The following is a 19,517-nucleotide window of genomic DNA, read 5'->3' on the forward strand; positions in this document are numbered from 1 at the left end:
GGAGGGCGGGGGGGGGGGTGGGGGTGTAGGGTGGCTTCGACACGCGCCTGCGCTAAAGTTCATCGCGAGACCAGATCGCTTACGACATGACGCCGGACGTTAGTGTATCGGTTCCCTGGCAACGGGTTGATGGTATGGGCCCGAAGCGGCTGCTGCTCCCGCTCCTGCTATTGCTGCAGCCGTGGTGGGGGGTTGGGACCCCCAGCCCGACCGCGGGGATCGGCACCGGCCCTGCCACCGACGCTGGTAGCCTCGGCACGACTCCGGGGGGAAGTTCGGGCCCCGGAAGCCCCAGCCCAGAGGGAGGCAGCTCCGCGAAGCCGGAGGCCAGCACGGTTCCAGTCGTCCGGGGAGACTCATCCGCTCCCGAAGGTGAGGAGGCGCCCGTAGTCCCTTCTCGCTCATCCCCTGCCGGGCATTGCCCAGGCCCAGAGTGCGACCCCCCCACCCCCGGCCCAGCCTGTTTCCTCCCTGGGTGACCAGGCAGCAAATGCAAAAAATCAGGTCAGGAGATGAGGGGTAATAGGAGCCTATATAAGAAAAAGACCCCAAAATCGGGAGTGTCCCTATAAAATCAGGACATTTGGTCACCTTATTGCTCCCTCCCCCATGCCCTGCAAGGCAGTGCCCAGGGTCCCCTGTGACCTGTCACTGATCTGGACCCAGCCTGTCTCTCCACCCAATGCCAGCAGTACAGTGCTCAGGGTCCCCTCTCACCCTGACCTGGGCTATCTCCTGACCACTTCCCTGGAGTACAGTGCCTGGGGTTCCTTCTCTGCTGACACAGCCTCTCTTCCCCTCCCCATCCCTGCAGGATAGTCCTTGGGTTCCCCTGCTTGACTTGGCTTGTCACTCCTCCTCATCCCCTTTAGGGCGATACACAGGGTCCTCTTCCATATCAGCCTCTCTCTCTTGAATCTCCCACTGGCTGGTCTCCCTCATCTACCCCTTACAGGGCGGTCCCGAGGGTACCCTCTCCCGCAAACCAGCTTTCCCTCCACATCACCTAGATGACAGTGTCTGGGGTCACCTCTCCCCTTGATCCGGTGTCTCTTTCTCTTTTCATAGCCTGTTTGCCCACCTGTATCTGCAATCTGCATTCTGGATCCTGTGACATAAACTGCTGCTGTGATACCGACTGTAACCTTGGCTGTGATCTGGAGGACCCAAGGGCTGCCTTCTCCTTCTGTCTTCCAGGCAGCACCAGGTAAGGTGTGAGGGCCCAGCTTCCTGATGCTCTTCAGTGCTGCATACAAATACCTTTCCAAAGCAGTGGTGAAAGGCCCAGGGCAGTGTTGATGCCAGACTGCTGTAATGTATTTTTGCCCCTTTTCAACGCAAGCAGCTAGTCAAAGTCTGGGGCCCGGGAGCAGAAATTGGTGATAGGCAGGTATATCTTTGATGCAGTTTTGTTTATTACAAATGTATCCCACACACCTCCTAGGTGTGGTGTTCTGTCCCATCTAATGGCACCGAGACCACTTAGAGAGAGGTTAATGAGTCTGATCAACAGCCTTAGCTAAGGGCCATGGGGCTTTTAGCTCATGCAGTAGTGCATTTAGTGTCCCAGGTTCAATCCCACCCGTTGACGAACAGAGTCTGTTGGTGTTACACAAAGAATATACAAAGTTCTGTGTCCCTGAATGCAGAGAGAATCAAATAGCAAGAAATGGCTTTTTTTCCCCTACAGCACTAAGAGCATTCTTTTCTAGGTTTCCTACTGGGTCAGCCACCATGCTTTCAGCTGCACCTTAAGGCTGTGTTGCTCTCTCAGGCTTTGTCTACACACGCACTTTTGTCCGCAAAATTTTGTTGGTCGGGGGTGTGAAAAAACCACACCCCCACCGATATAAGTTTCACTGACAAAAGTGCCAGTGTTGACCGTGCTATGTCAGTGGGATAGCCTCTTCTGCTGACGTAGCTACTACTGCTTGTTGGGAGGTGGTTTAATTGTGCTGGCTTAAGAGCTTTCTCCCACCAGCATAGAGCAGCTACATAGTGGCGCAACTGCTGTGGTACAGCTGTGCTACTGTAAGGTCAGTAGTGTAGACATAGCCTCAGCTGGTTCTGGTCTGGTCTCTCCCCCCCCCAAAAAAACAAAACAAACAAACAAACAAACAATACTCAGCCAAAAGCTCCTGGGAAGGTTCACATACATCTTTTGTCTTAGGTGGGGTTTATGCTTACAGTTACGTTAATTGAAGGGTGAGTTCACACCTACCAATCTCAAGGGTGGTTTTTTTTAATTCCACTCATAACAAGCCTTTTCCTTCTATCTCCCAGGCAGCAGTAGCTGAGATGTGAGGGACTGACTGCCTGATACATTTCCATGTTGCATGCAGACATCTTGGCTAAGCAATGGCTAAGGGACCATGATAATGCTGATGCCTGACTGAAGTAACTAACATACATATGTGCAAGGCGATTGCAGTAACACTTTGAATCATAAAATCCTAGAAGATTAGGGTTGGAAGAGACCTCAGGAGGTCATCAAGTCCAACCCCCTGCTCTAAGCATGACCAACCCCAACTAAATCATCCCAGCCAGGGCGTTGTCAAGCTGGGCCTTAAAAACCTTTAAGTATGGAGATTCCACCAACTCCCTAGGTAACCCATTCCAGTGCTTCACTACCCTCCTAATGACTTTTTCCTAATATCCAACCTAGACCTCCCCCACTGCAACTTGAGACCATTGCTTCTTGTTCTCTTATCTGCCACCACTGAGAACAGCCGAGCTCCATCCTCTTTGGAACCCCCCTTCAGGTAGTTGAAGGCTGCGATCAAACCCCCCCGCCCCTCACTCTTCTCTTCTGAAGACTAAATAAGCCCAGTTCCCTGAGCCTCTCCTCGTAAGTCATGTACCTCAGCCCCCTAATCATTTTCGTTGCCCTCTGCTGGACTGTCTCCAATTTATCCACATCTTTTCTGTAGTAGGGGGGCCCAGAACTGGCCACAATACTCCATATGTGGCCTCACCAGTGCCGAATAGATGGGAATAATCTCTTCCCTTGATCTGCTGACAGTCCTCCTACTTATACAGCCCAATATGCCGTTAGCCTGCTTGGCAACGAGGCACACCATTGACTCATGTCCAGCTTCTCGTCCACTGTAATCCCAGGTCCTTTTCGCAGAACTGCCGCTTAGCCGGTCAGTCCCCAGCCTGTAGCGGGGCATGGGATTCATCTGTCTTAAGTGCAGGACTCTGCGCTTGTCCTTGTTGAACCTCATCAGATTTCTTTTGGCCCAATCCTCCAATTTGTCTAGGTCACTCTGGACCCTGTCCCTACCCTCCAGTGTATCTACCTCTCCCACCAGTTTAGTGTCATCCACGAACTTGCTGAGGGTGCAGTCTATCCTATTATCCAGATCATTAATGAAGATGTTAAACAAAACCAGCCCCAAGATCAACCCCTGGGGCACACCTCTTGATACTGGTTGCCAACTAGACATTGAGCTGTTGATCACTATCCATTGAGCCCAACGATCTAGCAACTTCCTATTCACCTTATAGTCCATTCATCCAATCTATATTTTTTTAGCTTGCTGGCAAGAATACTGTGGGAGACTGTGTCAAAAGCTTTGCTAAAGTCAAGGTATATCATGTCCACTGCTTTCCCCGTCATAGAAGACAGTCAATTTGGTCAGGCATGACTTGCCCTTGGTGAATCCATGTTGACTGTTCCTGATCACCTTCCTCTCCTCCAAATGCTTCAAAATGGATTCCTTGAGGACCTGCTCCATAATTTTTCTCAGGACTGAGGTGAGGCTGTCCAGTCTGTAGTTCCCCGGATTCTCCTTCTTCCTTTTTTAAAGATGGACACTATATTTTCCTTTTTCCAGTCATCTGGGACTTCCCCCGATCGCCGCAAGTTTTCAAAGATAATGGCCAATGGCTCTGCAATCACATCAGCCATCTCCCTCAACACCCTTGGATGCACTGCATCTGGCCCCAAGGACTGGTGTATGTCCAGCTTTTTCTTTGCTTTCTCACTGTCTGAACACTTCCAATAGAAACTAAAATCCAGCATAATTATTTTAATATCACATGGTGTTTGTGTGATCTTTCTCCTGATGTTCAAATGCCTGAGGTCAGTTAAATGATTATGAGGGAGAAGCTGGGGATGTTTGGCTAGGGTTCATACATTGTCATGACAGTTTTGCAAGGCTGGACGTGATGACTTTATAATGAAATTATTAGAGATGGCAACTGAGAGGCAGAGGATAGGGAGACAGATTGGAGAGAAGGGGGAGGAGGTTGAGCTGGACTCGGCTGTTCTAGAAAGGGGGAGATTTGGGAGAAGGCTCATACTCCTGCTATTATGAGATTGTGGACAGGACAGAGGAGATCCATGCTGGCCCTATATTGCATTGTATGAAGAATCCTAAAGTGCTTTGCAAATATACAGATCACTTCTCACCCACAGCTCCTTCTAGGGTGAGACACAAGAACTGTTTAATAATGCAAAACAACTTGTGTTAGGAAATTAAGAAGAATTCGGTATCCAGTTGGTTGGAGGGTGAAGGGACATGGAATGTAAATGTATCCTTAGTGTTATCTCTCTCTCTCTTCTGTTTTTTGTGCAGAGTTGTGAGTCAAGTGTGCGTGGAGAAGTCTCTTATTTTCAGAAATAATACCCCTCATCACACTGAAATCGTCACTGACCCCAGCGGATCTGAGTCTTTGTTCTGTGTGCAGCTAAGTGATTGTAAGTAGTCTTACCCTCCGCACACTGAATTCCCAAGTTCTCCCTGATCAGGGAATCTGTTCTGTAACATCTTGTGAATATGAGGGGTGAACGGTCAGCTGTTCCACAGCACTTGCCAGCATCACTACAGACCAAGAGTGAGAGAAGGAGTTATGCACCTTTGATCTGAAGCTGGCCAAGAAATCTACAAGATTGCCACAACGTATTATTGAGGCCAAGAACTCAGTGAGATTTAAAAAGTTAAGACATCTGTGAGAATAATTATAACACTCACAAGTATAGTAAAGAAGATAAGAATGCTAAAGGGAGTATAAACCCTCTGGCTTCATGGCATAAATGTTGAGTTAGAAAGCAGCTGCCCCAGGGGCATGTTACTCCATAATGGGCCATTATGTGTTTTCTTACATCTTCCTCTGAAACATTTGGCAATGACAGTTGTCAGAGACTGAGACCCGACTAGATCAGACTATTTGCTCATGTAATCTGAAAATTTCTGTATTATGCTACTGTGCTTGCCCCTGACTCTCCCTACTAGTTTGTATTTAAGTTCACATTTCCTTAATGTATAATATGTTTTTCATTCACCTGTTCTCTTTCAAGGATCTATTCAAATATGCAGATTCATATGGCCTACACTCATCTGGCTAAAAAAACAAAAATATTTTACTTACTTGCTATGGGCCTGAGCCAAAGTGCTTTGAAGTCAGTATATCACATTATATAATATATATACCAATGTAACAATTTCTCTTTCAAAAAGTCTGCAGAGGTTTATCAGCCATGTGGTATTTCTTCTTCTGGATCAGGGGTGGCCAACCTGAGCCTGAGAATGAGCCAGAATTTACCAATGTGCATTGCCAAAGAGCCACAGTAACACATCAGCAGCCCCCTGTCAGCTCCCCACTCCGCCCTCAGTGTCTCCCACCCACCAGCAGCACCGCTGATCAGCACCTAACCCTCCAACCCTGTGCCTCCCGCCCGCTGCGATCAGCTGTTTTGTGGTGTGCAGGAGGCTCAGGGTGCAGGGTGAGGGAGGAGAAGTAAGGGTGTGGCAGACTCAGGGGAAGGGTCGGGGGAAGGAGTGGAGTGGAGCCGGGGCCTGGGGCAAAGCCAGGGGTTGAGCAATGAGCACCCTGTAGCACATTGAAAAGTTGGCGCCTGCAGCTCCAGCTCCGGAGTTGGTGCCTGTGCAAGGAGACACATATTCATCCTGTGACGAACTGCATGTGGCTCCAGAGCTACAGGCTGGCCACCCCTATTCTGGATCATGGTGATGACATTAAAAACTTATATAAAACGGAATAAACCCATCTACAGGACTAGTTTATTTTTTTTTCACCTCATGGATTCTAAAACATTCTTCTCCTGTACAGTAACTCCTCACTTAACATCGTCCTGGTTAACATTGCTTCATTGTTACATCGCTGATCTATTAGAGAACATACTTATTTAAATTTTCACAATGTTTGGGTATCACATTGTTTGGCCCTCGGAGCTTTGAACCAAGGTGGGTTGGTAGCCCGCCTATCAGCACCCCTCCACCCCCCCAAACCCTCCCACCCTCCAGTGGCCCCATGGATCAACAACTCCTCCCTCCCTCCCTGCACCTCTTGCCTGCAGCAATCATCTGTTTTGCGGCATTCAGGAGGATCTGAGGGGAGGGAGGAGGAGCAAGGATGTGGTGTACTAGGTAATGTATTAGCTAAAGCAGCCCCCTACTTCTTCAATTCATATTTCAGCTCACCAAAAGGTAAGGCCAAAATTTTCAAGGGTGTTTTTTAATATTTAATATTGTGCATCTTAATATGGGCACCTAACTGGCTCTGTGGATATGGGGAAAGCAGTGAACATGATATATCTTGACTTTAGCAAAGCTTTTGTTACAGTCTCCCACAGTATTCTTGCCAGCAAGCTAAAAAAAATATGGATTGGATAAATGGACTATAAGGTGGATAGAAAGCTAGCTAGATTGTTGGGCTCAATGGGTAGTGATCAACGGCTCGATGTCTAGTTGGCAGCCGGAATCAAGCAGAGTACCTCAGGGGTCGGTCCTGCAGGTGGTTTTGTTCAACATCTTCATCAATGATCTGGATTGCATCCTCAGCAAGTTCACAGATGACACTAAGCTGGGGGGAGAGGTAGATACACTGGAGGATAGGAATAGTGTCCAGAGTGACCTAGACAAATTGGAGGATTGGGCCAAAAGAAATCTGATGAGGTTTGACAAGGACAAGTGCAGAGTCTTGCACTTAGGATGAAAGAATCCCATGTCCCTACAGGCTGGAGATCAACTGTCTAAGTGGCAGTTCTGCAGAAAAGGACCTGGGGATTACAATGGATGAGAAACTGGATATGAGTCAGCAATGTGCCCTTGTTGCCAAGAAGGCTAACGGCACATTGGGCTGTATTAGTAGGAGCATTGCCAGCAGATCAAGGGAGTGATTATTCCCCTCTATTCGGCACTGGTGAGGCCACATCTGGAGTATTGCATTCAGTTTTGGGCCCCCCCCACTACAGAAAGGATGTGGATAAATTGGAGAGAGTCCAGCGGAGGGCAACAAAAATTGTCGGGGCTGGGGCACGTGACTTATGAGGAGAATCTGAGGGAACTGGGCTTCTTTAGTCTGCAGAAGAGAAGAGGGAGGGTGGGATTTGATCGCAGCCTTCAACTACCTGAAGGGGGCTTCCAAAGAGGATGGAGCTCAGCTGTTCTTAGTGGTGTCAGATGACAGAACAAGAAGCAATGGTCTCAAGTTGCAATGGGGAAGGTCTAGGTTGAATATTAGGAAACACTATTTCACTAGGAGGGTGGTGAAGCACTGAAATGGGTTGCCTAGGGAAGTGGTGGAATCTCCATCCTTAGAGGTTTTTAAGGCCCAGCTTGACAAAGCCTTGGCTCAGATGATTTAGTTGGTGTTGGTCCTGCTTTGAGCAGGGGGTTGGACTAGATGATCTCTTGAGGTCTCTTCCAACCCTAATTTTCTATGATCTTGAGATGCCTGGGGCCGGATTTAAAAAAACAAAAATATTCATCTCCCATTTAATGGAGGTGTAGGCACTCAGCACTTCTGAAAATCAGACCATCAATGTCTTAAGTTGGGTATTGAGAAACAGAGGCACCCATGATCAGACTGATTTGGAAAATTTTGTCCAGAGGCACTTGCTCAAGATCAGATAAAGTCTGTGGCAGAGGCAAGAACTGAGCTCAGATTTCCTTATTCCCTGTTTTGTGCCTTAACTTCAAGACCATCTTCCTTCCCCTTGGAATAGTCTCTTCTCTTCCTTCTTGAGAAAATGGTGTTTTGTGGTTTTTTATCATCAAAAGGAAACAGATTTCCGAAATCTTTGCACGTCATACAGCCTTTTGCTGTACCCGGGCTGCATGGCTGAAACAGGAGTAGTTCCACCATGCAAGGATGCAGTGACCCAAACAGAGAATGCCACTGAGGAGAATGGGGGGAACCCGAGCTCGCCCTCTACTCTGGGTTCCAGCTGAGGGCCCTGTGGATTACAGCTGTCTATAGTGTCTCCTGTAACAGCTGCGTGACAGCTACAACTGCCTGGGCTACTTCCCCATGGCCTCCTCCCAGCACCTTCTTTATCCTCACCAAAGGACCTTCCTCCTGATGTCTAATAACGCTTGTACTTCACAGTTCTCCAGCAGTACTCCTACTCACTCTCAGCTTTTTGTGCCTCTTACTCTCAGCTCCTCACATGCACCCCTCACTAACTGAAGTGAAGTCCTTTTAACCCAGGTGCCCTGATTAACCTGCTTGTCTTAATTGATTCTAGCAGTTTCTTAATTGGCTCCAGGTGTCCTAATTAGCCTGTCTGCCTTAATTTGTTCCAGCAAGTTCCTGATTGTTCTGGAACTGCCTCTGTTATCTTACCCAGAGAAAAGGGACCTGCTTAACCTGGGGCTAATATATCTGCTTTTTATCACTCCTGTAGCCATCTGGCCTGACCCTGTCACACTATCTATCCCTTTCTTAATGATTCCCAACATTCTGTTAGCTTTTTTGACTGCTGCTGCACATTGACTGGATGTTTTCAGAGACCTATTCACAATGACTCCAAGATCTCTTTCTTGAGTGGATAAACTAAATGCATTGAGCTTTGTAAGGTTCTCACCTATAAGGCATGTTTCCCAAACCTCTAGTCTCTAAGATGCCACAAGTACTCCTGTTCCTTTTTCCCAAACCTCAGTGCATTCTTGTGCTCTTTTCTGAGTCATTTCCATTTTTTTAATATCCTTTTAAAAGAGTGGACAGTAGAACTGGACATAATATTTCTGTAATGGTCTGACTAATGCTGTGTTCAGGGTCGTTACCACCTCCTTACCTCAACTTGATATTCCCTTGCTGATGCATCCAAGGACCATGTTAGCCCTAAAAGAGTACATCTACATTTAAAAAAAAATAAAATAAAAGCCTGATGGCAGTGAGTCTTAGAGCTTAGATCAGTTGGCTTGGGTTGCTGGCGTTCGCGCTACAGGATAGCAGTATAGATGTTTTCAGCTTGGGCTGAACCCCTGGCTCTGAGACCTGGCAAAGCCAGGTCTCAGAGCCTTCCTTCCAGGCTGAGTGGGAAAGTATACACTGCTATTTTTAGCCCTGTAATGCAGGAACATGAACCCAGGTCTGTTCACTCGGGCTCTGGCACTCACTGCTGCTGGTCATTTTTTGTAGCATAGACATACCCTTAGGTCCATCAATGGCTATTAGCCAGGCTGGGCTGGGCTGGTGTCCCTAGTTGCTGTTTACTAGAAACTGGGAATGGGCGACAGGATGAATCATTTGATGATTACCCGTTCTGTTCATTCCCTCTGGGGCACCTGGCATTGGCCACTGTTGGCAGACAAGATACTGGGCTAGATGGACCTTTGGTCTGACCCAGTATGACTGTTCATATGTTCTACAGGATCACACTGGGAGCTCATGTTCAGCTACTTATCTATCATGACCTGTAAATCCTTCTCAGTGTCACTTCATTAAAGACACTGGCCCCTCATCTTGTAAGTTTGACCTACATTTAGTGTTCCTAGATGCATGACCTTGGATTCAGCAGTATTAAAATGCATGTTGTTCAAATGAACCCACTTTACCAAGCTCTCCAGATGAGTCTATATAACTGATTTGTCCCCTTTATTTGCCATTCTACAACTGTATGCCCTCTGAAGTTTTGCTAGCTTTAATTTTATATCTGTTCCAGATAATTTATAAAGTTATTGGATAGCATTGCGCTGAGAAGAGATCCTTGTGAGACCTCACGAGAAAGCCCCTTCACCTCCGCTCCCCAATGACTATTCCTCTGTCAAGGATGACTTTCTCCAGCATGCCTCTTTGTGGCTCTACTGGTGCACTCCATACCCCTTTCAGTTCTTTCATTCAATTACCAGGCTTAGCTTGGTTCAGAAACATCCATACCCTTTGTAGAGTCTGGTTTATTAAATTTTCTACAGAGGGTTGACTGACTTTGTTAGTAGCCCCAAATCACCGTACTCTAGGTCCCAGTAAGAGTCCTCATCAACTCTTTGTGCCAGTTCAGAAGAGCACCCCCTTTCCCTGAGTTGGAGATGTGCTTCAAACAGTCATTCTCTCTCTCTCTCCTTATCGCAGGATCCTCAATCCTCCTCTCTCTCTTCTTATACCAGGCTACATATCAATGACATATTTTGTAAATTGCATACTTGATTGTTTGTCCACACTTTTCAGTTCTTTATGTAATTTACTTGAGGCCAAATAACCAATATCAGTCAGGTTTATTGCTAAAAATTAATAATATAGTATAGGAAAAAAGATGCAACATGATATCAGTTTCTGGGAGGCTATATTGTTCAGCATTTTTAAATTAATATTACGCAGAAGATGTGCTTCTAAATTTCACATTTCCACTGGTTGTATTCATAGGATGATTTTATAAGTTACAAAATTCCTTACACATCACTAAAATCTAGTTTGTACCAGTTCCTTAACTTGTTCTGTACCTTTCTTATATTTGTTTTGGATACTAGCATTCCAGGTATTGGTCTTTGAAGGTAATGTACCTCTCTCCCCAGCCTGTATTAGGGCAGAACATTAATGTATTTTGCCTTTGACAGGATTTCCATTTCCTAATGCCAAAGCTGACTTCAACTTTGCAAAGTGCTATACGTAAATGAACAAGATTATAAAAAGACATGGGCCAATTCAGGCCATGTAACTGCTAGAAATATAATACAATACAATACAATATAATGGAATGTTTATATTGTGTGCTTAATACATATTAATATATGTGGTGTGTATTAAGCACACAATATAAACATTCTCCCAGCTCATTCCCGGTTGGTTGGGAGGAGAGAGGAGCCTTGCCCCTCCCTCTCTGGAAGGCTCCTGGCCCTAGGCCCTTAAAGGATACAGTTACAGGATTTCCTTCCAAGAACTGCTCATTCCCAGGACTATTTCCTCCCCACATCCCCATTTGGTCCTTCTGTTGGACCTGTCAAACCCTTGAAGGGCCATGCCACGTGGTGGGATGGGCTGACAACTACTATTGAGCTACTGCCTTTATGGGGTAGACTACCCTGTCACATCCTCACTTACAATTACTTAGGGATTTATCATTTAATCAGTTTTAAATTAACTTAATATGGGCTACATTGGTTTATAGAGTGCTAATTTTACTAAAATCAGAATATCATGTGGGACTAAGTCAAATGCTTTACAGAAGTCTAAGCATATTATGTCACGGTTACCTTTTTCAACCATACTTGTACTGTAATAAAAAAAAAGATAAAATTTGTTTGACAAAATATTTTCCCTGAAATCATGTTGATTGGCATTAAGTATACTATCATCCTTTACTAATTGCATATCATCTTTTCCTTTTTTTGCATGGCATTGATGTCAGGCTAACAATCCTATATTTACCCAAGTCATCTCTTTTAGAATAGTGGCACAATGTTAGCCTTTCCACGATCTTTGTCTAGTGATTTGATGGTGGATTTGTTTGTTTTTTCCCTCCCCAACTTTAGCAAAGTTGAACTATTTCCAGCAGCCGCAAAAAGTTAAAAAATCAGATTTCTCTGTGTTCTTGGCACAGTATGGCGGATCATCATTCATTCCACCATCACAAGACCTGCCATCTTCCTCTGCGTTTTACCGGGTGAGTTGGAAGAGCACTCACAAAAATCTAATTGGTTTTTCTCTGGGGTTCTTGGTGGCGGCAAGGGGGATATAAGAATGCCATAAGGAGTTAGACCACTACTTCATCTAACCCACTACAGTGGCTGGTGCCAGATAAACAGAACTGGACAATTTGGAGTGATCCATTCTTTATCCAGTCCCAGCTTCTGGCAGTCAGAGTATGGGGTTGCGTCCCTGACCATTTGGCTAATAGCCATTGATGGATCTAGCCTTCATGAATTTAGCTAATCCTTTTTCAATACAGTTATACTTTTAGCCTTTTCAACTTCTGATGGCAACAAGTTCCACAGGTTGTGTGTGTTAAAGAAGTACTTCCTTATATTTGTTTTAAACTTGCTGCCTATTAATTTCATTGGACGACCTCTGGTTCTTGTGCTATGTGAAGGGATAAATAACACTTGCCTATTCACTTTTTCCACATCATTCATGATTTTATAGCATCCAGCCTCCCATCCACCCTCCTCCTTCCCAGAGGTAAAACAGGAAGTCTGCTTCCCAACAAACTTAAACCCCTCTGCTTGTGATCGATACCTAATAGATGCTTGGGATTGTTCAAATTAATCAGCAAAAGTTGCAAGTTCTTTTACCATTTTTACCTTTTTATCTCATAAACACTGTTTTACATCATCATTAGACATATTCAGGAGCTGTTCCTGAGCCACCAAATCACACATTTCTTTAAAGCTTGAAATACCTTTTCCCCTTACCCACTTATCCAGTGAATCTCCCATTTTTAGTTTACATATGCCACATTACTCAATCCAGCCCCTCTCTTAAAGCTTCTAAATTTTACTCTGTAAATTTCAGGTGTAATCTGAAACTGTTTTACAACCAGTTCCTTAAATTTACCATAATTTGAAACATCATCAATTGACATTTTACTGAATATATCCAGAGCTCTCACAGAGAACTTTGTAACCAAGATGGTCATCTGTTGATCCTCAGGAATCTCATGGAGCAGACACAGCCTCTCAAGGGTGATGAAATATTCAGTAATGTCCCCAAATTCGTTGTATGCAGGACACAATCGCTCCCACTTGTGTGTGGGGTTCTGTTTCCTCCATTCCATTAAGGCCAGTTCATGCTTTCTCTCTTTTTATTTCTCCTTATGACATTCTCCTGGTGTTATCTGGACTGGTCATCTGCTAGGCCACTTCAATCCTTGACTCTGGGAGCCAGCCTTACCTACTCTGCTGTGAGAACCCCCACTCCTGGGATGTTCACACACAGCCTCTGGATGTAAGCTGCTCCCAGCTATGTGAGTGGGCACTTTTGGCCAGCCGCTGCTTGGATTGTGCAACCAAGTGACACTAACCATTATCTCCGGTCCCAGACACAACCCTAGGAATCTATGTTGCAGGGTCCAGTTACGCCCGCTGGACGCTGCAAGCCTATATGAGTTCATCAGTTTAATAAAGAAATGGATATGATCCAGGTTTGTTATCACAAGGGGAGTCTCTGACATGCTTCAAACCAAATGCACTGCTTCAGGTAGAATAAACAAATACATTTGTTTACTGCAAAAGATAGATTTTAAGTGATTATAAGTCAAAGCACAACAAGTCAGATTTGGTCAAAAAAATAAAAGCAAAACACATTCTAAGCTGATCATAACACTTTCAGTGCCCTTACAAACTTGGATGATTCTCACCACAGGCTGGCTGTTGCCCTTCAGCCTGGCTCTCCCCTTTGATCAGCGCTTCAGTCGCTTGGTGGTGATGTCTGTAGATGGAGGTGGGAGACAGAAGAAGAGCATGGCAAATGTCTCTCCCTTTTATCACGTTCTTTATTCCATCTTGGCATTGTCTCCTCCGCCCCTCCTTCAGGGTCAGGTGATCATTACCTCATCGTAGTCCCTGATTGACCAAGGGCAGGGGTGTGACTTACTCGAGAGTCCAACAGATCCTTTGTTGCTGCCTAGACCAGTGTCCTTTGTTCCTGTGAGACTGGGCTGGGTTTGTCCCATACATGTCCTGATGAGGTGTGAACCACCCCTCTGTTCCTGGGGAGTTTTGTCTGGGCTTGTTTTAAGCCATGAGGACACATTTTCAGTCTCATAACTCTATAAACAACAATGCTCCGTGCACCATGACCCTTCCTAAGACACCCGACATAACAAACTTTGCACTGGATACCACGCAATCATATTATAAGGATGAATACAGGGGTGCAGGGTGTTCCCCTGAGATACAGAGTTGTCACACTCCTCCATTGCTAGCTTCCAGGCTTCACTTTCTTTATCAGCCTCTAGCTGTCTCAGTTCCATGGCTAGCTTCTGGGTTTCCATGGCCCTTTCATGGGCTGCTTTTTGTCTGGCTTCTGCTTCCTGAAATTCCATGTCTTTTGCATTCTTTTTTGCTTTCTTCTATCTGCAATCTGTATAGCTCCAACTTTTTGGTAGCTTCACTTGCTCTCATTTTCCTACTTTTGTGCCCCTACTTCCCTTGCCCGAAATAAGCAAACAGAAAATAACAAATTAGTAATCACTTTGTCTGTTCACTGACCGACACAGTTAAAATCACCACCAGTGTCTCAGAGCTATAAGCTGTGCACACGACCCTGCTTGCTGCACCACTGTGATGAGTTGGACCCCACTTCCGGGGTGCCACCTGATGTGCTTGGGGTCCCACTGAGCCTTCCTGTTCTTTTCTATTCTTTTAGCCGATTTGTCTAGTACAGAAGTTAGACTTACCAGCCTGTAACTGTCAGGATCGCCTCTGAAGCCTTTTTTTAAAACTTGGCATTATGTTAACTATCCTCCAGTCAGCTGATACAATGTTAGTAATTATGGAGCTTCATATATGAGTTCCTTCAGAACTCTTGGGTGAATACCATCTGGTCCTGGTGACTTATTATGGACATAGGTTAGGGGTTTTTATAGAAGTGGATGGGTAGGGTTCTGTGGCCTGCTTTGTGCAGGAGGTCAGACTAGATGATCATATTGGTCCCTTCTGACCTATGAGTCTATAAATTAAACAGTTTGTTCCAAAACCTCCTTATTGACACTTCAATCTGGGACAGTTCTTCAGATTTATCTCCTAAAAAGAATCCTCTGCAGTAAAGACTGATGTATTCATGTACCTTCTCCATAATGACCTTGTCTTCCTTGAGTGCATCTTTGTCCACTAACTGTTTGACAGAGTACTAGCAGCAGCACCCTGATCACTGACATTGCTGCAGCACAGAGAAGTCTGGAAACAGTTAACTACTCTTCTGTTGGGGGATTATGAGCACCTGGGTGATAATTACCAAGCTGTTGATACAACTGGTAGGAACAAGAAGCAGAGAGAGAAGCTCAGGGTGTGATCTGTGAAGAAGAGAAGTTGTGTGGAGAGTTTTTGCTGCAATTTGCTTGTGACTTGGCCTGTTTGAAAAAGAGTTGTGGAATGAAAGGTACCCTTGGTGAAAGGGAAACACCCTTGGCATATTTATGATGGTGAGGTAATGGAAGCAAGGCAGTGCGGCACGCCAGGTAGCTGAGGGAGAACCCTGTGATGGGCTTGATACCGGCTGCCAAGTAGTCATGGAGCCATTGATCAGTACCCGTTGAGCCCACTGATCTAGCCAGCATTCTATCCACCTTATAGTCCATTCATTGAGCGCATACATCTTTAACTTGCTAGCAAGAATACTGTGCGAGATCATGTCAAAAGCTTTGCTAAAGTCAAGGGTTGGTCCAGGGGCCAGTTTTGTTCAATATCTTCATTAATGATCTGGAGGATGGCATGGATTGCACCCTCAGCAAGTTTACAGATGACACTAAACTGGGAGGAGTGGTAGATATGCTGGAAGGTAGGGATAGGATACAGAGAGACCTAGACAAATTAGAGGATTGGGCCCAAAGGAATCTGATGAGGTTCAACAAGGACAAGTGCAGAGTCGTGCACTTAGGACGGAAGAATCCTATGCACTACTACAAACTAGGGACCAAGTGGCTAGGAAGCAGTTCTGCAGAAAAGGACGTAGGGGTTACATTGGACGAGAAGCTAGACTGAGTCAACAGCATGCCCTTGTTGCCAAGAAGGCTAACGCATTTGGCTTACTAAGTCAGGGCATGCACAGCCAGATCGAGGGACAGATCATCCCCTTTATTCGACATGGTAGGTCTCATCTGGATAACGTGTGTCCAGTTTGGCCCCACTCACAAGAAGATGGGAAAATATGGAAGAGTCCAGCAGAGGCAACAAAACTGAATTAGGGGGTGCGAGCAATATGACTGTAAGAATGGTCTGAGGAACTTGGATTGTTTAGTCTGCAGAAGAGAAGAATGGGGGAGATTTGATAGCTGCTTTCAACTACCTGAAAGGGGGTTCCAAAGAGGATGGACCTAGACTGTTGTCAGTGGTACCTGATGACAGAACAAGGAGTAATGGTCTCAAGTTGCAGTGTGGGAGGTTTAGGTTGGATATTAGGAAAACCTTTTTCACTAGGAGAGTGGTGAAGCACTGGAATGGGTTACCTAGGGAGGTGGTTGAATCTCCTTTTTTAGAGGTTTTTAAGGTCAGGCTTGACAAAGCCCTGGCTGGGATGATTTAGTTGAGGATTGGTCCTGTTTTGAGCAGGGGTTTGGACTACATGACCTCCTGAGGTCCATTCCAGCCCTGAGATTCTATTATTCTATTCAATGGGCAGGTTTCTTGCTTCTGATGAAATTAAAAAACAAATACTGTTAGTTTTTGTGTCTTTGGCTAGTTCACATTCTTTCTTGGACTGCCTTATTGTACTTTTACACTTGGCCTGCCAAAGTTTATACTCCTTTCTATTTTTCTCTCAAGGAATTGACTTCTAATTTTTAAAGGATGCCTTTTTGCCTCTGACCATCTTTCTTATTCTGCTATTTAGCCATGGTTGCATTTTTCTGGTCCTCCTAATGTGTATGTGGTTTTTGTTTTTAAAATTTGGGGTGTACTTCTAGTTTGAGCCTCTATTACGGTGTTTTTTAATAGTTTCTAGACATTTCACCCTTGTGATTGTTACTTTAATATCTTTTTAACTAATTTTCCTCATTTTTGTGTTGTTCCTCTTGTTTGAAGTAAAATGCTGCTGTGATCGGTTTCCTCAGCATTTTTCCCTCGACAAGGATGTTAAATTTAATTAAATTCACTGTGGCCAAGCAGTTTAGCTATACTCACCTCTTGGATCAAATTCTATGTTTCACGTAGGATTAGATCAAGATTTTTCTCTCCCCTTTTGGGTTCCAGGACAAGCTGCTCAAAGAAGAAGTCACTTATGGTGTCTAGAAATTTTATTTCTACATCCCTTCCTATGGTGACACAAACCCAGCCAATATGAGGATAGTTGAAATCCCCCATTATTATTGAGTGCTCTCTTTTTTTTTTTTCTATCGTCTCTAATCTCCCTGAGCATTTCACAATCACCATCTCTGTCATATAGTTGGTAGTACATTCCTACTGCTGTACTCTTTATTATTCAAGCATGGAATTTCTATTCATAGGGATTTATGACCCAGTCTTATGAATTTAAGATTTTTACTTTTATTTGACTCTGATTTCTTTCGCATATTATGCTACTTCTCCATTAGTGTGACCTACTCTGTCATTCCTATATATTTTGTACTCTGTTATTACTATGTCTCCTCCTTCCACCAAAGTTTCATGATGCCTATTATATCAATATCCTTATTTAATACCAGGCATTGTACACCTCTTAGTATTTAGACTTCTAGCATTTGTATACTTGTACATTTTGTCAGTATTCAGTTGTTTAGTTTCGAGTGTTACATTTAACTTCCATCCCAGACACACCACACGATCCATTGTCTACAGCCAAGCACTGAGGTACAACCGCATCTGCTCCAACCCCTCAGACAGAGACCAACACCTACAAAATCTTCACCAAGCATTCTCAAAACTACGATACCCACAAAAGGAAATAAGGAAACAGATCAACAGAGCCAGACGTGTACCCAGAAGCCTCCTGCAAGACAAGTCCAAGAAAGAAACGAACAGAACTCCACTGACCATCACATATAGTCCCCAGCTAAAACCCCTCCAGCTTATCATCAGGGATCTACAACCCATCCTGGACAATGATCCCTCACTTTCACAGGCCTTGGGAGGTAGGCCAGTCCTCGCCCACAGACAACCCGCCAACCTGAAGCATATTCTCACCAGCAACCATACACCACACCATAGTAACTCTAACTCAGGAACCAATCCATGCAACAAACCTCGATGCAAACTCTGCCCACATATATACACCAGCGACAGCATCACAGGACCTAACCAGATCAGCCACACCATCACCGGTTCATTCACCTGCACATCCACCAATGTAATATAGGCCATCATGTGCCAGCAATCCCCTCTACTATGTACATTGGCCTGTACAAGGGTGTGCTGGGGCTCGACCCTCTTCGGGGCTGCGGGAAACCACACCGGCTTATTACACAGTTGATGTTGGGGAATTAGTCTGACCACGAGGTCTCCCTCAGCAGCCCTTGCTGTAGCCAGAATGAATACTGTAAGCCCAGGCCCTAGGTCTGGGCAGGGCAACACTGGGTCAGGTGCTCAGACCCTTGGGCCGGGGCTGAGCACTAGCACTATCAGCAGTAGCAATAAGCCAGGCCTTAGGTTAGGGCAGGGCAACAGACGCTGAGTCAGGAGCTCAGATCCTCAGACAGGGCTGAGCAATAGCAATAGGCCCAAGCCTCCTCAGGCCTGGGCGAAGGGGAGTCTGCCACCCACAAGTTGGGTGGCAGGGGGGACGCAGGCCCTCCCACTCCACTGCGTCCCAACCCAGGGCCTTAGCAGCGGCAGAAGACCCACTGCCTAGTCAGTGGGGATCCTGGCTGCAACACACTGACATGGGCTCTGGCAGTGCTGCAGCCAGACTGGGGTCAGCTGCCCCCGGGCTACTTCCACACTCCCCCTCGGGGCATACTTGGGTCCTGGCGTTGGCCTCTGGGGGATCCAGGACCATGGGTTCTTCGGGGCAGGGTGTGATCGGCAGGCCTGGCAACTCCTCTGGGTAACAAGCACTGGGCAGATCCAGCAGCTCCTCTGGATAGCAGGCTCAGGGCAGGTCTGGCAGCTCCTCCGGATAGCGGGCGCAGGGCAGGCCCGGCCAGCTGCCTTGGGCCATGAGGTTTTCCCAGTCGCAGGCTAGGCTAGAGACGTCTGGTCTCTCTGGCAACTGGGGCCCTACTGAGCTCTGAAGGTGAGCCTTTATACTTCAGGGTCGCTGCCTGACCCTCTGAGGGACGGGCTCAGAGCTCCCTAGCTCAGCCCACTCCGGCCTCTGGATGGGCTTTTCCCCATCAGGGGCAGCAGGGAGCCACACCTGCTCACTACACAGCCAAACTGGACAGTCCCTACGTAAAAGGATAAATGGGTACAAATCAGATATTAGGAATGGCAATATATGAAAACCTGTAACAGAACACTTCAGTCTCTCTGGACACACAATAACAGATTTAAAGGTAGCCATCCTGCAGCAAAAAAACTTTCAGGACCAGACTTCAAAGAGAAACTTCTGAGCTTCAGTTCATCTGCAAATTTGACACCATCAGCTCAGGATTAAACAAAGACTGTGAATAGCTAGCCAACTACAAAAGCAGTTTCTCCTCCCTTGGTGTTCACACCTCAACTGCTAGAAGAGGGCCT

General features: G+C 45.8%; 1 protein-coding gene across 4 annotated transcripts in view; it reads left to right on the plus strand.

The window, feature by feature from the left end:
- Positions 1 to 86: 86 nt before the first annotated feature.
- Positions 87 to 19,517, plus strand: part of TCTN3 (tectonic family member 3) — an 82,388-nt gene continuing 62,957 nt past the window's right edge. For 3 of the 4 annotated variants that reach the window (XM_075073005.1, XM_075073006.1, XM_075073004.1), the window contains exons 1-4: positions 124 to 372; positions 1,069 to 1,207; positions 4,584 to 4,705; positions 11,721 to 11,851. In XM_075073005.1, coding sequence (XP_074929106.1) covers positions 135 to 372; positions 1,069 to 1,207; positions 4,584 to 4,705; positions 11,721 to 11,851 — 630 coding nt within the window. In that variant the 5' untranslated portion in view covers positions 124 to 134. Of the gene's footprint in view, positions 373 to 1,068; positions 1,208 to 4,583; positions 4,706 to 11,720; positions 11,852 to 19,517 lie in introns of all 4 variants that reach the window. The other variant, XM_075073003.1, reaches the window with a different exon arrangement.

The sequence above is a fragment of the Chelonoidis abingdonii genome, chromosome 16, assembly GCF_003597395.2.
Source record: "Chelonoidis abingdonii isolate Lonesome George chromosome 16, CheloAbing_2.0, whole genome shotgun sequence".
NCBI lineage: Eukaryota > Metazoa > Chordata > Testudines > Testudinidae > Chelonoidis > Chelonoidis abingdonii.